Source organism: Beta vulgaris, chromosome 1 (assembly GCF_026745355.1).
Source record: "Beta vulgaris subsp. vulgaris cultivar EL10 chromosome 1, EL10.2, whole genome shotgun sequence".
Classification (NCBI taxonomy): Eukaryota; Viridiplantae; Streptophyta; class Magnoliopsida; order Caryophyllales; family Amaranthaceae; genus Beta; species Beta vulgaris.
Window position 1 is genome coordinate 43,106,748 of NC_079202.1, and position 18,268 is coordinate 43,125,015.

General features: G+C 40.3%; 2 protein-coding genes across 5 annotated transcripts; both read right to left on the reverse strand.

Annotated features, from left to right (window-relative positions):
* Positions 1-936: 936 nt before the first annotated feature.
* On the reverse strand, positions 937-10,276 carry LOC104894407 (uncharacterized). Of its 4 annotated transcripts, none has more exons than XM_019249118.3 (11): positions 5,996-10,272; positions 5,300-5,929; positions 4,866-4,995; positions 4,589-4,739; positions 4,318-4,444; positions 3,981-4,055; positions 3,235-3,325; positions 2,847-3,117; positions 2,706-2,748; positions 2,529-2,632; positions 937-1,608 (listed from the first exon to the last, which is right to left on the reverse strand). In XM_019249118.3, exons 1-11 carry the CDS (start codon positions 10,152-10,154, stop codon positions 1,204-1,206), a joined length of 6,186 nt encoding a protein of 2,061 aa, XP_019104663.1. In that variant the 5' UTR covers positions 10,155-10,272; the 3' UTR covers positions 937-1,203. The 4 variants fall into 4 exon arrangements, with proteins under 4 accessions (XP_019104663.1, XP_010678933.1, XP_010678929.1 ...); XM_010680631.4 differs by having other exon boundaries at positions 5,300-6,451; positions 6,584-10,271; XM_010680627.4 differs by having other exon boundaries at positions 5,300-10,271.
* Positions 10,277-16,444: 6,168 nt separating this feature from the next.
* LOC125492473 (uncharacterized) lies at positions 16,445-17,184 on the reverse strand. The gene is made up of 3 exons (XM_057392096.1): positions 17,001-17,184; positions 16,823-16,913; positions 16,445-16,712 (listed from the first exon to the last, which is right to left on the reverse strand). The coding sequence occupies exons 1-3, from the start codon at positions 17,182-17,184 to the stop codon at positions 16,445-16,447; spliced, it is 543 nt and encodes a 180-aa protein (XP_057248079.1).
* Between the last annotated feature and the right edge of the window lie 1,084 nt (positions 17,185-18,268).

An 18,268-nucleotide genomic window follows, 5' to 3' on the forward strand; every position in this document is an offset into this window, starting at 1 on the left:
TAGTTTTTACATGGCACCTTTATCAATCCGTAGATGGTGCACACGTTTGTATGGTAAGGAAGGTGTACACACGTACATGGCTAACAAGTTAAATGTACATGAATAACAAGTCAAATGAACATATGTACATGTCTAACAAGTCAAATGAACATATGTACATCTCTATTAGCATATGTTAATTGGTATTAGCCTTTATGTTCGTAACCTAGTGCTTGATATTCATCAGGCGCACCTTCCTTGGACGTATGCACTTACTAATTTGCACACATTATATTTTTAAAGAAGAAAAAAAACTAACAGCTATGAAAATTGGGAATTATGTTACAAACATAGACCAATAGACGTTAATTGGAATAAATTATGAACACTTATACATATGCTAAGACAATTTATATATACGTTGATGCATCTCTCGAGATCGAAGGTTGGATTGGGCTAGGATTTGTTGCGTGAAACTCATCCAGGGAAGTGCTCTTTGCGGCCACCAGTTGTGTGAAGGCTTTTTGGGCGCTAGAAGTAGCTGAAGCTAAGGCCCTTGCTCTTGCGTCTTGTGGTAAGACTCGACAAACTCTAAGGCTTCAGGAAGTTATAAGTGTGGGAGAACCATTATTCATTGGAGGCGACTCCCTATGTACTTACAAGTTCTGTCTTTGAATTTCCTTTAGCTTGACTTCTTCCCCTTAAACAAAAGTACATCGGATGTACAAATATTACAAACGAAAAACCATATACAAACATGTATCCTGTTTATATAAGTTTTATAATTATTAACAAAAGGCAAAGAGCTTCCCACTGCAAGTTACCCTTCCTCTGCACCATGTGTGAATGTTACCATTGTTTAATAGTCATGGCAAAAGTACTAATTTTCAAAGCTAGAGTTCCGGCGACGCTTCTTTTAGTTGGCTAAAATATAGACATTAATTTACTCGTTCACCATTACTGTAATTCTAATCAATTGATTCATCAAATCTGTAACACGGTATAATTGTTATCATTACAAGTTTACAAGATGTACACGATAAAGAAGTATAGAGAGAAAACTAAAGAGCTTCTCCCATCCCAGAAAAAAGCTTTCCAAGAAGAGGGGTGGGAAGGGGGTTGCCAATCAATGTACATACGGCTGGCATATCCATCATAATCCTTATCCTGTCCATGACTGCTGTTAATGACTATATTTGAAGACTGCTAAATCTTAGGATATTTCTAAAGCCTACCCAGTAGGCGAAGAGGCTTCATCAATTCATCTAGATCATCTAACCGAGAAGTAAGAGGGTCATCTTCAAAGGCAAAGGTTTGCTCACTCGTCTGTCCATTTTCTCGCGCTTCATCATCACTAACATCAAGATCGATAAAATCACCCCATTCTCCTTGAGAGACAAAACTGCCCTTATCGGGTCCAGCATGCTTCTCGAGCACAAGTCTTGTCTCAGGATCCGCAACTGAGAGACTAGAACCAAAATAACGTCCCTTAGCATTCTTCCGATCTCTAAGAACTTTCTTTTTCTTAGCCTTACCCTTTTTAGGATGGTAAAGTTTGCATTTTGATCCTTGAGGGCAGCTACCAGATGCTTCAAATTCAGGGCAGATGTAACTGTGCTTCTTCCGGCACTGCAAGTGTTTCAGAGATTTGTTCTACTTGTTTCTATCAGGCATGTTGACATGTGATGCTCACGAGCAAACAGACATGTAATGATTGTAGAAATCGATAGATTAAAACGGAAAGCCAATTCAAAGACCTAAATCACAACTCGAGATGTCTTTCTATTAATCGTGTGAAGATGATAGGTTGACAAAATCATGATGCTATACTAGACTGCTGCTGTGATTGACCTTGAACAGCATGGACAAAAAAGACAACACAAAACACCAAAAGATCGTGTGCATCCTGCCTTTGCTGAGGTGAGCCAGGGTCCACAAATGCAAAGATGTATGGAAGTATGCAACCTTATCTCTAGTTAACCTAAGGGAAGTTGGTAGAAAGTGGTAATAGAAGATTCACATAAGAGGGGGGGGGGGGGTGTGCTTATAAAAGATTCACATCAGGGGGGAGTCACCTTTTGCAGAAGTAAAGAAAACAAGGACATAAAGCTTCACAATTACAGATTGAAAAGTGCACAAGCAGTGTGTTTTGCAGTAACTTTCCTTCTATAGTATATTCATAGATTGAAAAGATTAAATTTTATATTTGAAAGATGGGAATAGGTGGGATAAAAGAAGCAGAAAACTATGCAGAAAGGGGACTGTGACCAGACACTGATGAGATCTTATAACTCCCACAGTACACTGTGTTTGTCCTTGTTGATTTTCCGCAAAATAAAGGAACATAACTAACATGTATAGTTTAACCAACGATATTTTAATATAATGGGAATAGCAAAAGTTAATTGAATGACTGCACTAATTAAGGACAATGTTTTGGGCAACCAGAAACTGAAAGATGGACAAACACAATGTAAGAGGGAGTATATTGCAAGTGGCTAATGACTTGAACATAAAGATTCTACATACTCAACGATATAAACATATACCTCATTCCCTTCAGCACAATAGCCTTTGAGAAAGCTCTCACAAATAGACGCTTTTGGATTCACATTCACATGCCGATAAGGACATTTCTCATTGGAGCATAAGCCTGTAAGTAAAGGCTGTCAACAATATTTATACTGGAAATGATACTATACAAATGCATACAAACAGAATACCACCTTGCAGAAAAAATGAACAATCTGGCATTCTTTCAGGAATAACCTGCATAAAAGAAAAAATGGATATAAGTTTAAGCTGATGTTGCCCTAAAAGTTTATCCAGACAGCATAACATCTCCCAGAGGACATTGCATGATAGACCTTATGAGTCAATTTGCAGTTCAGATCAGCACATAAGCCATTCAAGAATTTTGTGCAGACCGCTATTTTTGATGAATCATGAATAAATGGACATTTTCCTTCTCCCTTGTTACATTTGCCAAATCTAGTAAAAAACTGGCAGAACTTCCGTTTTTTGGCTAATCGCATCCTAGCAGTGTGCAAACTCCATCGAACTTTTTCACTAGCCAAGATGCGAGTGCGTCTTTTGGGGTCTCTAACAAGCTGGTTCCCGTTACCAATCCGAACATACCTACGATAGAAGAAGATACCCATCCAAAAGCAGAGGGTAATCAGATAGCATACCACCAAGTATAATTCCAAACATCCTGCATATAGTTGCAGAGAGAGAGAGAGAGGATTAACATACTCATCACTTCCAATCAGTAGCCTCTTTGGCACATAAGTTTTTCTGGCATCTCTTTCCGTCTTTGGAGCAGTAAAGTCTGACGTTTCCTCATCTATTTAACAGTTCATAGTCAGTTTCAAAATATTGATCACAACTTCAAATTAGATGGATAATTGAAAGAAAAACGGAGAAAAGGAGAACATAAACAAGACAAGCCTGAAAAGAAAATTAGCTCTATTTTGACCGCGATTCCGGGCAGCCATATAAAGGAAAGGAACACTAACATTGCAGGCTAACTAAATAATAATGGTATTTGGAAGATGGCAACAAATAATGGTAAATAAGTTCATTTGTTTTTTTATAAATATCATGTTAATGTCAATAGTACTGCTTGTCTACTCCTAAACTTGTGATTTTATTCACAAATTTCCATTACCATCTTTGAGGTGATCTTGAATGGCAATGGAACTTTGTGAAGAAAATCAAATGTTTGGGGATGAGATTCCATTACCATCATGATAAGTAGGGGATTTTCCTCGAAAAGTACATATGAATTCATTACCATTACTGCCATTTAGTATCGCCTACCAAATGTGCCATAAGAGTCCACAATGATCACTTCCAACTTAAGACCACAATGATCACTTCTAACTTAAGAAAAACAAATGTCCAACCAGCAGAACTTTGTGGCTCCTTATAATATCTTTCTCGCAATAATATTTCAACTTAAACACAACAAAAGAAACAAAGACAAAGTAATCCAGAACCTGTAATTCTCTGAAGTGTCCGCCTTGAAGGATCCATACGGTATCGGAACACACCAATACGAAATATTCTCTCTCCTGTGCATGACAAATATTCATCAGCAAAGTCAAATTATAATGACGAGATTTGCAACAGAGTCTTACGAGGTATTACTAATACTTAATCAAGGGGGAAGGGGGAAGGGACAAGGGACAAGGGACAAGGGACAAGGGACAAGGGGGAAGGGGGAAGGGAGAAGGGGGAAGGGACAAGGGACAAGGGACAAGGGAGAAGCCCATATTGCAGAATCATAGAGACTAAAAAAGTATCCAAGACTAAAGCTTCTTGTCATTGATCTACCTGAGTTGAGCTTCAAGCCGTGAACTGGTTTATGCGAAGAGTGTATGATGCTCTCTGCTTTCGAACTAACACCTGAAGATCCAGATTTTTGTAAAGACTCCATTGCCGCAATTGCTCGAGCAGCTTCCTGAATGGTTCATATACAAGCCAGTGAGAAAAAAATGGAGCAGAAATGAACAATTACACACAATAGGGCTCGTATCATTAGACCCATATGTTAATGAACAGTCATTGGTAAAGTCTCATTTGTGGATGTTACATAATGACTAACCTCTTCAACCTTCTTCGAACGCTTTTCCATGGACTTTGACCATTTTAGACTAGTTCCAGGAAGACTTGTGACCTTTGATCTTCTTAAGGAAAATCCACGACCGGATCTTACATACACAGCACCCCTCTTTCTTGAAGAAAGCAGTTTTCGACTTAACAGCAACACAAATACTCAGTCAGACAATCAGATTCACAAGCAAATAGAAGTCCAAAAGGAGAAGTTTATGTTTTAGCAAAGGGGTTTGATAATAACAGAGCTAGCTACGCCAGAGACAAACCTCCAATATGTAGCTCTTTTCCATGGCAACAAATGGGACAGTAGCCTCCCTGATCTCAATGCATCAACACCTTTAACACAGGACTTGGAATCACCCAACTTCCATACAAGGGAAAATTTTGAAGATTTAGCTGCATACAACAGTTACGTTAGTGTGGAACTTATTCCATGTAATGGCAAATTATAGCCACCTTGTTGTGTAGATAGTAGATACACTTCTAGCATGCAAAAGCACCGGGAGTTAAATCTTCTCAAATCAAGTATAGATACAGTACTGGCATGCATTGCATAAAAGTAAAAATAGCTGCTAAGACCAGACACATCATATCAATTCAATTACAAATCGTTAGGAACATGAAATGTCATCTTGCAACCGACATGCAATTATTGAACTGTAGTCTTCAGTGGTAAATAGGAAGGCAGATGACAATATACCTTTATTAGATAGTCGTTTAGTAGAACTTCTGCCAGAGTAAACAGGAAGAGCCCTTTGAGAAAGAGACTTAGAACTATCTTCATTTACAGCAACCATTTGTTGGATATTACCTTCAGAAGAAGCTCTAATGAGTTGGTTTTTCCGTCTCTTGTAGTAATTGCTATCTGAAGAAGAAGCCAATGTCTTGTCCATGTTAGACACAGATGATTGAGAGGTCCTTGAAGCTGCGATCAATTGATTTGATTTGCGCTTTATGTAAATCATCCTCTTTGAAGTTGTGCCTAGCAAATCTCCATCACTGACTATACCAGGATCCTCCAACCTTGTATGCACAACACTTTCTGGATCTCTGAAGGAACTCAATGGAGCATCAGCGGATTTGAGTGCCTCTTCGTTGTCTGTTTCTTCAGATTGATCTACATATAAGGAAGATGTACATTCTCCAGAGTATGCAATATCATTATCTGGTGTCTTAGCACTGCAGGGTAATGGAGGCGTTTTTGGCATTTCGATGGGGGTGATTTGCGCTCCTGTCACAAGGCCATCAGGTGAATCAGCAGATTCAATCATCACAGAGCCCACCATCTTACCAATCCTGTCCATCTCATTTGGCTTTGACCGATCAACAGCTGCATCAAAAGCACGAGACCCTGAGGCAACTGCACCAGAAGCAGGATTTCTCACAAGACTGTTACCTTTCCGAATGTAAGATGTATCCTGAACCTTCATGGGCTTCCCATAAAGTGGCCTGTGTGGAAGAGGAGTCCGCACAGAAGGCTTCTTCACAGGTATGTTTGAAGCTGACAAGGTATTTGTTCGATGCCATGTTCGAGGTTTTGCTGGATAGGTCTGTGTTTTGCTAGATGGGTGAATGATAGTGCGGTGGCTGGTGGAAGGACTTGCTTCAGTACGAGTTAGCACATTCCTTCTCTGTCTACTCATAAAATTTGAATTAGACATTCTGGTATTTAAATGCTTTGATTGCAATGGTACACTTTTCAAAGTCAATGGCTGAGCGCCAAACGAGGTTGAGGTACCTAGCTTTGAGGAATTCTTCTGATTTTCAGGAGCTAAATTTGCCTTGGAGGTGTACGAACTCTGTGTTGCTAAAGGTTGATTTGATTTTTTGTTATCCGTACTCAGCTTCTCACCTGAGACCAAGTCAATTGCCGAATTAGCATTAGATGTAGCCAAGGTGGGAGAAAAATGAGAGGGAACCCCAGGAAAGCCCACATTGGACGGTGTATCAAACATGTTAGTTGCTTCATCATGGCTAGACTCACCACACGACTGCTGCGAACCAGACAGAGAAGATGTTATAGCATTACAAGCAATATTATCATCACAATCCATATCCATAGAAAGAGGTCCTTGATCTGCATCCCCAGTGTGATCAACCGGCAAGCATTGTAAGCCATCTCTTCTATCATTTGTTGCCATCCTACATGCTGATTCCAGCGCAATTAACTCATTTTCATCCTTGGCTCCAGACACCATCAAATTTCCATCTACAATCTGATTGCACTCCGATTCTGGAAAACAAGACTGTTCTGCAACTCGAGGAACACTCTCCACGATAGACAACCATGAATCCTTGCACAAGTGATCAGACTTTGAGTTGTCAGCAAATGTACTTGTTTCTGCACACAAACTGCTAGTTGATCCACCAATCCTATCTGTAGTATCAATTACAGACTTAGATAGATCAAATCCCTCTACTAAATGTGGTGAATGCTTGACAGATCCCCCATCAGAAAATGCAGGTAGATCAGAGCTCTCAGATCCTATTGCATCATTCAAAACTGATTCCAGTGGAAGAATTTTCCTTTTCTTGCTACAAGTAGAAGGATACTCAATTGAATCTAAATCATGAATAGGGTTCATGGAATTCTCACCCTCTAAAAAACTTACAGGGAATTCATTTCCACAAGAAGCATCTGATTTGATGCATGATGACCCTGAAACTGGAGGTCTGTGTTTCTCTACAGGAAGCATTACTTCCTTAATAGAAAAGCTTATGCTCACAGCACTCTCATGACCAGATTCAAATATTTTTGAATCTAAAGATTCTGGCTCAGTTTCAGCTTTTCTCTTTATGTTGTGTAGAGAGCTACCCTCTTTAACAGAAAAGGGCAAAACACCTCCAAAGTACATACAACTCTTTGAAGATCCTTCTCTTCCTAGTGTATGTTCATCATTGACTAGCATGGTGTCCGATCCTTGACATTGTTGCTCCTGGATGTTGTTTGTGACTCTGGCATCAGAAACAATGTTTATATTTTTTGAATCCGTAGTAACATCATCATCATTATGACCGGCAGAAGTTCTGCTTTTGTCATTGGGTACATCAATCGAGAAACTTCCCAAATTTACACAGTTCTCAGAATGCCTTAACTCAGGCACATCAATCCTATCCAAATTCAGTCCGAGAGTAGCATTTTCAGATGACGAAAAGACCAGAGTTTCACAAGGTCTATCAGCATGAACCATGGGGCACGCTAACTCCTCTATATTTTCTTCCTTGTTTGAGACATTAACAGGAACCGAACTCAAGACGGCTACAGAATTTAATGTATCCACCTTTCCACTATAAACGTCATTGCTATCCACATTGTCTTTGATATGTACCACCACTAACTCTGAGGATCCTTCCACAGAACCATTATTTACCAACCCAGGAGCTATGTCCTGATACTTGACACCGTCTTTTTCAGTGTGAGTGCCTGAACTACACTTATCCACAGAATTTGTTACATCCTCATCTGGATTTGAGATTCTTTGATCATTTTGTATATATCCTTTTGTGTTTTCGTGATCTTGAGAAACTCCAGGCCCCAATAATCCTAGTGAACCAGAAAGAGATTCCAACATTTTCTTCACCCTCATTCTCACAGGAGCAGATGCGTCAGAAACAGAATGATCAACAACTTCCTGTTGACCTACCACAATTAAAGATCCATTGACATCAATTTTTCCCGTACCTGAAATGTCATTGTCAGTTGATCCAATAATATTGCCACTCTCCTTCCCTGATTGCTTTACAGATAAATCAGAAAGCATGGAGTTATCAGATGGATGATTGGCAGAATTGCACACATTCACAAGCCCACGGTCCGCCTCTGTGGGTGCTAGATGATTGGCTGAATTTTTCACATTTACAAGCCTATGGTCAGCCTTTGTGGGCGCTAGACTAGATAGGCCGGGAAGAGGGCTAATGGCTCTCCTCTTCTTCCGCACTGGAGAGGAAGAAACCTTACTAAATCCAGCATTCTTTTCGTCCTTACCTAATACTTCCCCTTTTAGAGATGCCTTACGAGCAATACGTCCAGACAAGCTGCTGGAGCGAACAGGAGATGTCTCTGAACGGTTACCACCTACCTCTACATTGTTTTGAGTACCAAGTCTTCTCAGAATAGGAGACATTCTAGCTCTATTCTTGGTATCTTTCTCTTCCTTTTTAGATATCAAGGAATAATTCTCAGGAGACTCACCATCTATCTTAGTACCTGAATCACTCACGACGCTATTCACATTAAAATCTACTCCAGAAGATGAAGAGGCAGCCATCTTGGCCACTAAAGCATTCGACTTAAAAGACACATCAAGCTCAACCGGGCTTCTGACTCTCTCTTCACTAATCCTACGATCTAGGGACTCTAAATTCGACTCTTTACCTTTGTGGGGACTAGGAGTTGCATTATCAAACCTATTCCTAAAACCACTATTACTACTACTACTATGTTGTTGTTTGGGTGGCTGTAGCCTTAGGAGGGCACTCTTCTTTTGCACAATCTTCTTAGGAGTGCCGCGATTATTATACTCTTGCACCTCTTCCTTCCTCCCCCTATTACTCAAGCCATCATCAACCTCAATCCCACCACTCCGAAATTTAATCGGAGAACGAGACACTTCTCTGGATACACCACCCCGCCTGACATTGATATTTACATTCTCCTCCAACACACCCTCCTCTCTCCCACCTCTAACAACAACCTCATCATTGAACGACCCTCGAACACATTCACTAGCAACAGAATCCATCTCAAAGTCGTTCCTCATCACCACCTCCGGATGATATCTCTCATGACGATCACGATCAAAATCAGGCTCCAATCTATCCCCAACCCCCAAAACCCTGCGATCATCAATCCGATCACGATGAAACTGATACTCAACAACATCAGGATGATGATGCAACCTCATCCGAGGCTGTTCCAACTTGAATTCCTCCCTAAACCTAGGATGAGGAGGAGGAGGAGAACTATCAATCTGACGCCTAAACCTATCAAATTGAAGAAAATGAGGGGGAGACATACGATGAGAAATGGGCGAAAGAGGCGGACCAACCCTAGAATTATGCGGAGGTGGTGGTGGAGGTGGAGGTGGTGCAGGAAGCTGATTCAATCGAAAGCGAGAATGACGATCAACATCAACATCAATACTATGATTATCATAAACACGATTAGGCGGAGATCGGAACTTTTCAATAAGTTCATCTTCGACAATATGACGAAGCGGGTGAGCGTGGTGAGGGTGATGGTGAGGGGGAGAATTGATGAAATTGAAGTCGTCAAAGGGTTTTTGGTGATGGTGAAGAAGACGAGGAGAGAGAGTGTGGTGGTGCTGATGGTGTTGCGGCGGCGGAGGAGGAGGAGGAAGGTGGCGTTGAGGTGGAAAAGAATTAGGGTAATCGTCGGGGAAAGAGGGGGGAGGAGGAGGAGGGCGAAGAGGGAAGTACCTGGATGATGATGATGATGATGATGATGGTGGTGGTGGTGGATCCATTGGATGGTGTTGCCGAGATTGATGAGGGTGGTGGTTGTGGTGGTGGGTGTGGTGGCGATGATGGTCCATGCCTGGTGAAGGTGTATTTGGGTGGATTGGGTTTTTTCTCTCTCTTATTGTGGGTTGGAACTTGGATGGTGTGCGTATGGTTGTGATTTTGAGTATTTGATTTTAACTTGTAGTCATGGAAAAATCAAACTATGTCAAACTCAAAGTTTCGGACTCTTATCGACACACTCGAATTAAGAGTACTGATTTGCCCATATCCGATATGGGCTGATAGTTGCCCATATCCGATATGGGCTGATAGTTGCCCATATCAGGGGCATTTTAGTAATTTCAAGGCAAAAGTAAAAAGGAGGTTGAGTTAGTAAATATTAGATAGCGGTAAAAATTAGATGAAAGGCAATAGCTTGTTCAAGAAGGATCAGAACCCGCTTCTTCTCTTCTTCTCCCTCTCCATCACTGAAGCGAATTTACTATTACGGAACATCTGAATCATATTGTTTGCAATTAAGGTATATCCGGTTATCTTGGAAATTGTAGAAGTGAAGTAAATTTCGTTGAATTTGTTTTTTATTTTGTTTTTTTATGAAAGAAGTGAGTTAAATACTTAGGGTTAGTGTAAAAATACGTTAAAAGAGATGGGATTTAGTTCAATTGTAAGCAATTTGTCTTTAAATGAGTTTAAAAATTGGGTTTATGTGTACTTTATTGTGAAATTTTTGTTTTTTGTGTAAATTAATAATTTCATATGAATGGAGTGTTGGTGTTGGTTAAATTTTTTAGTTTTTTGTGTAATTTAATAATTTCGTATGAATGGAGTGTTGGTGTTGTTGAAATTTATGTTTTTTGTGTAGTTTAAGAATTTCGTATAAAATGTTGTAGTTTATTGAGTATGTAATGATTTAAGTGTAATTTTTTGAGAAACTTCGTTTGGATGGAATGGTGAAGAAACAGTGTTGTTTTGTGTAATTAATTGACACAATGGAGTTTGAATAAAAGTAGTTGTAATTTATTGTCTTTTTTTGGGTTTCTTTGTAATTAATTGACAAATTACATATGAATGGAGTGAGAAGAAAAACTGTTGTAGCTTAAAACATATGGCAGCGCTTATAATTTTTGAAAATGTTTCAATATGATATTGGTAGATGAATGATATTGGTAGATGAATGATATTGGTAGATGAATAATATTGGTAGATGAATAATATTGGTAGTTGAATAATATTGTTAGTTGAATAATATTGTTAGATGAATAATATTGATAGATGAATAATATTGGTAGATGAATAATATTGTTTAGATGAATAATATTGGTAGATGAATATTGGTAGATGGATTTAGTATATTGGTATTGATTATGAATGTGGGAATTGTATAAATATGAGTCGTAAGAATGACGATACTTTGTCAGATGAGTACGAGTCGGAAGCAGAATGTTTGGAGCAGGTAATGTAGTAAAAGTGTTTATTAGATTAGGATGTATTTATTAAAAATAGAATGTAACAAATATAATTTATATTGGAGTAGGGAGGTGGATTAAAGAGGACGAAGAATTTGAGAGGAAGTAAGAGGAAGAAGAGGTTGAAACGTGTGGCTGAAGAGGTAAGAACTTGGTGAATAATTTGTAGGTCTAATATATATGATTTCTTATTGTATAGTATGTTTTGTTTTGTATTATTAGCAATGAATTATTATGAATTGTTTTAAAATGTGCAATTGCAGATTGGAAGCGAATATAGTGGGAGGAAATTTAAATTTTCAACAGATATGTTTAGGGTGAGTGGTCTAAGTGAAGGTGGTGCAGTGAGATCACGGGGTGAGGTTTGTAAAACGCAACTAGTAAAAGTGCAAAGGTGCGCATCCTAATGTGAATTGTAGGGTCGAGACGTTAGGGAAAGTTGTGGGTGGATTTAATGCAATAAAAGTTGAGTGGGTTATGGAAATGGGTTTTGGAGGTTTGTTGGAGTTGAAGCGTAGGAGATTGCCGCGTTCGTTATGTTATTGGTTGATGACTTTGGTTGACACAGAGAAGAAGGTGTTGATGTTGCCTCGTGGTGTGGATTATCCGTTGGATAGGAGTCAGGTGCACTGGGTTTTAGGGACCCCGGTTGGTCCAAAGAGGGTGCTAAAGGTTGCACGGGATGATGATAGCAAGATGGCAGTAGCAAACATTAGGAGGAAGTATGGGTCGGGTGTTGGGATTCCGATGGTGAAAGTGTTGGAGATAGTTGAGGGAGTATGTGATAATTCTGGAGAGTATGAATTCAAGACTGCATTTCTTATACTGGTTTTGTGTGATTTTTTATGTCCTATGACATGCCGAAGGCTAGAGAGTGATCTTGTCGTTGCCGCAACTCTTGCTATGGATGCAAAGGATTATGATTGGTCGTCCCTGGTGCTTGAAAAGCTTCTAGTACATGCTCGACATTTTTGCGGAGAAGTTTTATAAGCATGGGTATGCAAAGGGCTGTGGAGGCTGTACATACTTTCTTGCTGTGAGTAAAGTATAATAAATTCTTATAATAAGAAGTAATATATATTGTTAATAATATGGTAATGTATGTACATACTTCCTTTGAACATGGCTAAATTTATTTATGATTTGCAGATTATGTATCTTGATAGGCTCAACCGACCTCCTATCAAATGGGGTTTGTTTCCAAGATGTAAGGCATGGTCATTAAAAGTTGTGAATTCGGTGAAATCTGAAGATCAATTTGGTGATGGAGATTATGGGAGAATAGGGGTAATTTACTGAACTGGTAATACTATGTATTTAGTTTATTGTGTTGAAGCTTATAATGTCTTTGTGTTGTGATGGATAGTGCATAGATTTAGCTTATGGGGAGAGACATCCTTTGATGGCGAGAGACAGTGTAGGTCCTCAGTCGATGGCTTACAAGGTAGTTACTTATTGTTGTTAAGTGTTATTATTGAGTTTGAAAAAAACGGTCTGTATATGGTGTTTTTATAATTAACTTCAGTGTTATTACTGACTTTGACTTTCAAAAAAACCAAAAATTTATGTATATGGTCTTTTTATATTTAACTTATGAGTTTGAAAACAACCAAACTTTATTTATTGAGGAGAAATTAGAAACCAAACTTTAAGTATTATTGTGTAATATGGGTGCAGATTGCAAGTATAGTCTTAAGGGGAATGGGTATTGAGTTACCCGGTGGTGTGGGTGGTGTTAATGTACCCGCGGTGTCGGAATCTGATGGTGAAGGATACGGGTTACGGCGAAGGGGCCCTAGGGACAAGCTGAACCCATATCAGCGGAAGAAGCTGAGGAGAGGTGGAAGGGATTGTGGTGATAATGTGGATGGAAGATTGAGGAGGAGTGACAATGAGTGGCAGGGCCATGGTGAGCAGGCTGATGGCGACGAGGATGAGGAGAAGGGCCATGGTGAGCAGGCTGATGGCGATGAGGATGAGGAGGAGGAGGGGCATGGTGAGCAAGGTGATGGGGATGAGGAGGGGCATGGTGAGCAAGGTGATGGGGATGAGGAGGGGCATGGTGAGCAAGGTGATGGGGATGAGGAGGAGGAGGGGCAGGGTCATGGGCTGCATGGTGAGCAGGAGCAGGAGGAGGGGAGGGGCAGCAGCAGGGGATGGGGATCAGTAGGGGGCAGCATTATGAGGGGGAGGGACAGTAGAGGCAGCAGGGGGATGGGGATGAGCAGGGGCAGCAATGTGAGGGGCAGGGAGAGGGGGAGAGACATGAGGAGGGGCAGGGAGAGGGGGAGGGACATGAGGAGGGGTAGGGAGATGGGGAGGGACATGAGGAGGGGCTGGGAGAGGGGGGGACATGAGGAGGGGCAGGGAGAGGGGGAGGGACATGAGGAGGGGCTGGGAGAGGGGGAGGGACAGCAGGAGGGGCTGGGAGAGGGGGGGGGGGACAACAGGAGGGGCAGGGAGAGGGGAGGCAAACCCACACCCCAAACACATCACAGCAACCACCAAAACTTAATCCTAAACCAACATATGTCAAATTCATATCCTATACTACCTCCACCTCCTAATTATACTTATGAATATTGTGGAGATTTTGTGGTTAGGCAAACTCCCCCCTTCATTAGGGACTATGCGGAAGTGAATGTTAATGAACATGTTTACTTTTACCATGTTCCAAGATATGAAGTGTGTGAAGAAAATCGAGTTTACTTATTAAGTGCTTTAGATGTAAGACACCTAATGAGGATTCCTTTTTGTTCATGGCCTCCGCACATGTTACCATTATATATGGTTGGGCCTGATGAGTACGTTAAATACGCGTACTAACCCTCCATTGGTGATTTGGGAGCCCTTCCGAAAGTTGTGATGGTCTTCATAAAGTGGGAGATGGTGCAGCTGGACATGCAACGCGTGGAACATATAATTGTGCCATGGCGCTTCGAAAATGTGATGGACCCTTATCCCATAATGTACAATAGAGGTAGAGTATTACTCTTGTGCACGGTACTATGTCATTTATGCATGGCTACATTTGAAGATTCCATGGAGGTTTTCCAGGTAATAGGGCGAATGAGTGTGTTCCATATTGTTATTAAAGAGTGGGTTGCAAGGCAAAACAATGGCTTTAGGCCATTCAACTTAGTGAAGATAAGCCCGAAAATGCATACTCGTACCCCGATTATAATGTTACATACTCCAATAATAATATGGAGTACGAGGGGAATAACTAGGCCAGGGTTCATATATAAATTGTTCTCCGTTATTCGCGACCATCAACCCAAAGCAATTATATTATTAGAGATTCGAGCAACAGGAAATCAATTTTGGTCTATATGGCACTGTGGGAGGGGGGGGGGGGGGAGAAACATGCAATGGCTCCATGCACCCGGATATCGACATAGCGGGGGTAGTGTTGTTATGTAGGATCCAACTAAATTTGACTTCACCACCATTCCCGTGAATGATATGGAGGATACAAGGATGAAGGTTGTGCTTAAGGTAATTGTGGTTTATCATCTATCATAAAATACATATATAGAATATTGGCTAACATAATTTCTTGTATAGGGACGATGAGAAAGAAATTCCGACAGCAAATTTTGGATGCATGAAGCGGGTTTTATCGGCTATTATATATGTTTTGTGTTTTTTTATGTAACGTGATGTCACGTTTTTAGTTTAAATTCTAGGTTATTTATTATCGTTATGTTATTATCAAATTTAATGATTTGAAGGATATTATTAAAGTTACTTATATGTTATTATAATTAATGTTATAATATGGTATAATGAAGGCCTCCCCCGTATAACCATTATAATAACGGTTTTTTCACCAAGTACCCCCGAGTTTTCAAAAAATTCACCTGGTACCCTCCAAGTTTTCAAAATTCACCTGGTACCCCTCAGTTTTGTGTAAATACACCCAAATACCCCTACTGTCATCCTTCCGTTAGAGCTCCGTTAGACCAAACTTACATTCACAAGGTACCCTCAAATATAAACATTTTTCACCAGGTACCCCTAAATGTTACCAAATACAACCTGCAAGTTAACAACGACTAGTTTCTGATTTTAAAAAACTAGCCGTTAGGTGCCTTTACTAAGTTTATTTATATATTGCGGATCCCCCTCTTGACATCTTTAGTAGTATTCTCTTTTTACCATCTCTCTAAAATGAGTTCTCTCTCTAAAACATCATCCTCAACCCAAGAGTCAACATATGTTCGGGTTCCAAATCGAATGTGTAGATGTGGGAGGAAATTTGCAATTAGAAGTTCTGATTCAAGTTTAAACCCACAACGATTGTACTTTAAGTGTGATGTTTGTGACACTTTTAGGTGGTGCAAAGGTTGGGTGGAGCAAATGGAGGCATCCATAATGAGGCACAGGGCATGGGAAGGTCAGAGAATGAAAATATGCAAGAAGAGTTGAAGAGATTGAAAAAGAAGCTTAAAGAACAAAGGAACTTAGTTAGGCTTACAATTAAGTTAGGTTTACTTATGGTTGTATTGCTTGTCATTGTAATTTGGAAGTAAGTGATGTAATTTTGGGCACAATAATCAAAAAAATTTGCTTAACATAATTATCATTGCATCCAAAAAGATCAATGTAGCTTTACAAAAAACTGGTTTTCCAACAAACAATGTAGCTTTACAAAAAACTGCTTTTAGTTAATTCCCCAAAAAATTATGTTCAAAAGTTGCAAATGTTAGTATGTTGCTTAGGTGGCCTTCCTTGCTCTCTTCTGTGTCTTCTTGGAAGTACTAGCCTCACCCTCAGCTTGTGGCCTTGATCTTTTTTTCCCTGCATCTCCTTTGCCACATGTTCTTGCATTATGGCCCATCTGCTTGCACTTATTGCACTTCACAGAGCTGTGTCTCTTGGCCTTCTTAGCTTCATTCACACCTCTCTTCCTCTGTTTTTGGAGGTCTGCCAGCACCTCTTTTCTTGTTTGGAGGATGAATCAGTGGGAGGTTGAAATCTGGCCATTGAGATTGATCAGGCATGGGGTGGATATGCTCAGCATAAGTTGCCTTGTAAGCTGCCCCCTTGTAATAATCAGAGACATAGGCCACAGGGTCAACTCTCTCATTGTACATAACTCTCAATGCATCCTTGCAAGGGATACCACATCCTTGCCACTTGCCACACCCACAACTTAACCTAGCCAAGTTGATTGGGAAAGTGACATTACCATCTGTCACTTCAAACTCCCCTCCTCCACATGATGTTGCATGGCAGAATCTAGAATCCCCACTCCTACTTTCCAGCACCTTTGTAGCATAATCAGTGATTGCCCAGGCTCCATGTCAATAGCCTTGTCAAACCTTGCACCAATCCTCTTCATTGACCACACTCTTATAGCTGAAAAAAGTGAAGCAAATTGTTAGAGCAATAATAGTACAAATCAAAGGAAAATTGAAAAAAAAAATAAAATTTGCAATTGTATACCTTGAAGTAGGTTGAGCACAGGTAGATCTCTGTGAGCTTTTGTGCAGGCATTGAAACTTTCCACAAAGTTTGTGGTGTTGTGATCACAACTGATTGTTGTGTCAAACATATGCCTAGACCATTGCTCTGTGGTGTTATCTAGATAGGCAGCAACATCTTTATCATGAGCCAATATCTTCCCCATTGCTTTGTTGAACACATATATGTTGTAGGCATTTGCTGCAATCCAGAATAGTTTGTGGAAGGCTGATCCACTCTAGCCCATGTTCTTGCAATTCATATATAAGTGCTGGCAGCAGACCCTCCTAGTAGCCTTGGGAAACACCCCATGCACATCAACATCAACCCCTCTCATCCTATCACTAATGAAGCACCAATTTTCCTTGTTGCAACCTTCTTTTTCAAAGCACAACCTTAAGTTCCTAAAAAAGTACTCCCATGATTCTGTGCTCTCAGTATCAACAATCCCATATGCAATCAAAAAGATTTCATTATTACCATCTACACCTAGAGCAGACAACAGAATCCCCTTATAATAGCCACTCAAGTGTGCTCCATCAATGCCTATCAAAGGCCTACATCCCCTTAAAAAGCCCCTCACTTGTGCTGCAAATGAAAAAAAACAGGCCTTGAAAGTTGGAGCTACCTCACCTGTGTTGCCTGTCCATGATATAAGGGCATATGACCCTGGGTTTGTTGACTTAATCATCTCAGCATATGTGGGGAGTAAGCTATAAGCCTCAGCAAACCCTCCATAGATCTCCTCCTTAGCTATTGTTTTTACCTTGTAAAACAACCTCTTCTTAACTGTCACCCTAAACTTCTCCTGAACTACCCTTTGCAAAGACTCAACAGGTATATCAGGGGTAGTTTTAATGACATCCAACAGCTTCTTTGCACAACCAAGCAGAAGAGACCATGGGGTTCTCCTCTAACCTCCCACAAGTGGTATGTTCCCCCTTAATGGTCTTAATGGCCCAACTGATTTTATCAGTTAATCTGGAAGCATGTAACCTCCATTCACATGCTTCCATTACGCAAGCAGCTGTAAACCTCTTATTATCAGCTTTCAAAACAAGAAGACCAAAGCCTTCTTGGATGCAAAAATCCCTCAGAACCTCCAAAAACACTTCTCTGGTTGGGAAGATCAACCAGGGCTCTAGTTTAATGGACCCAAATGGTTCTTCATTCCATATCTTACCATTCCTATACAACCTGTCCATAGTTGAGCTACCATCTAAGAAATCCTCAAAAGCCTTCTCAGAAAC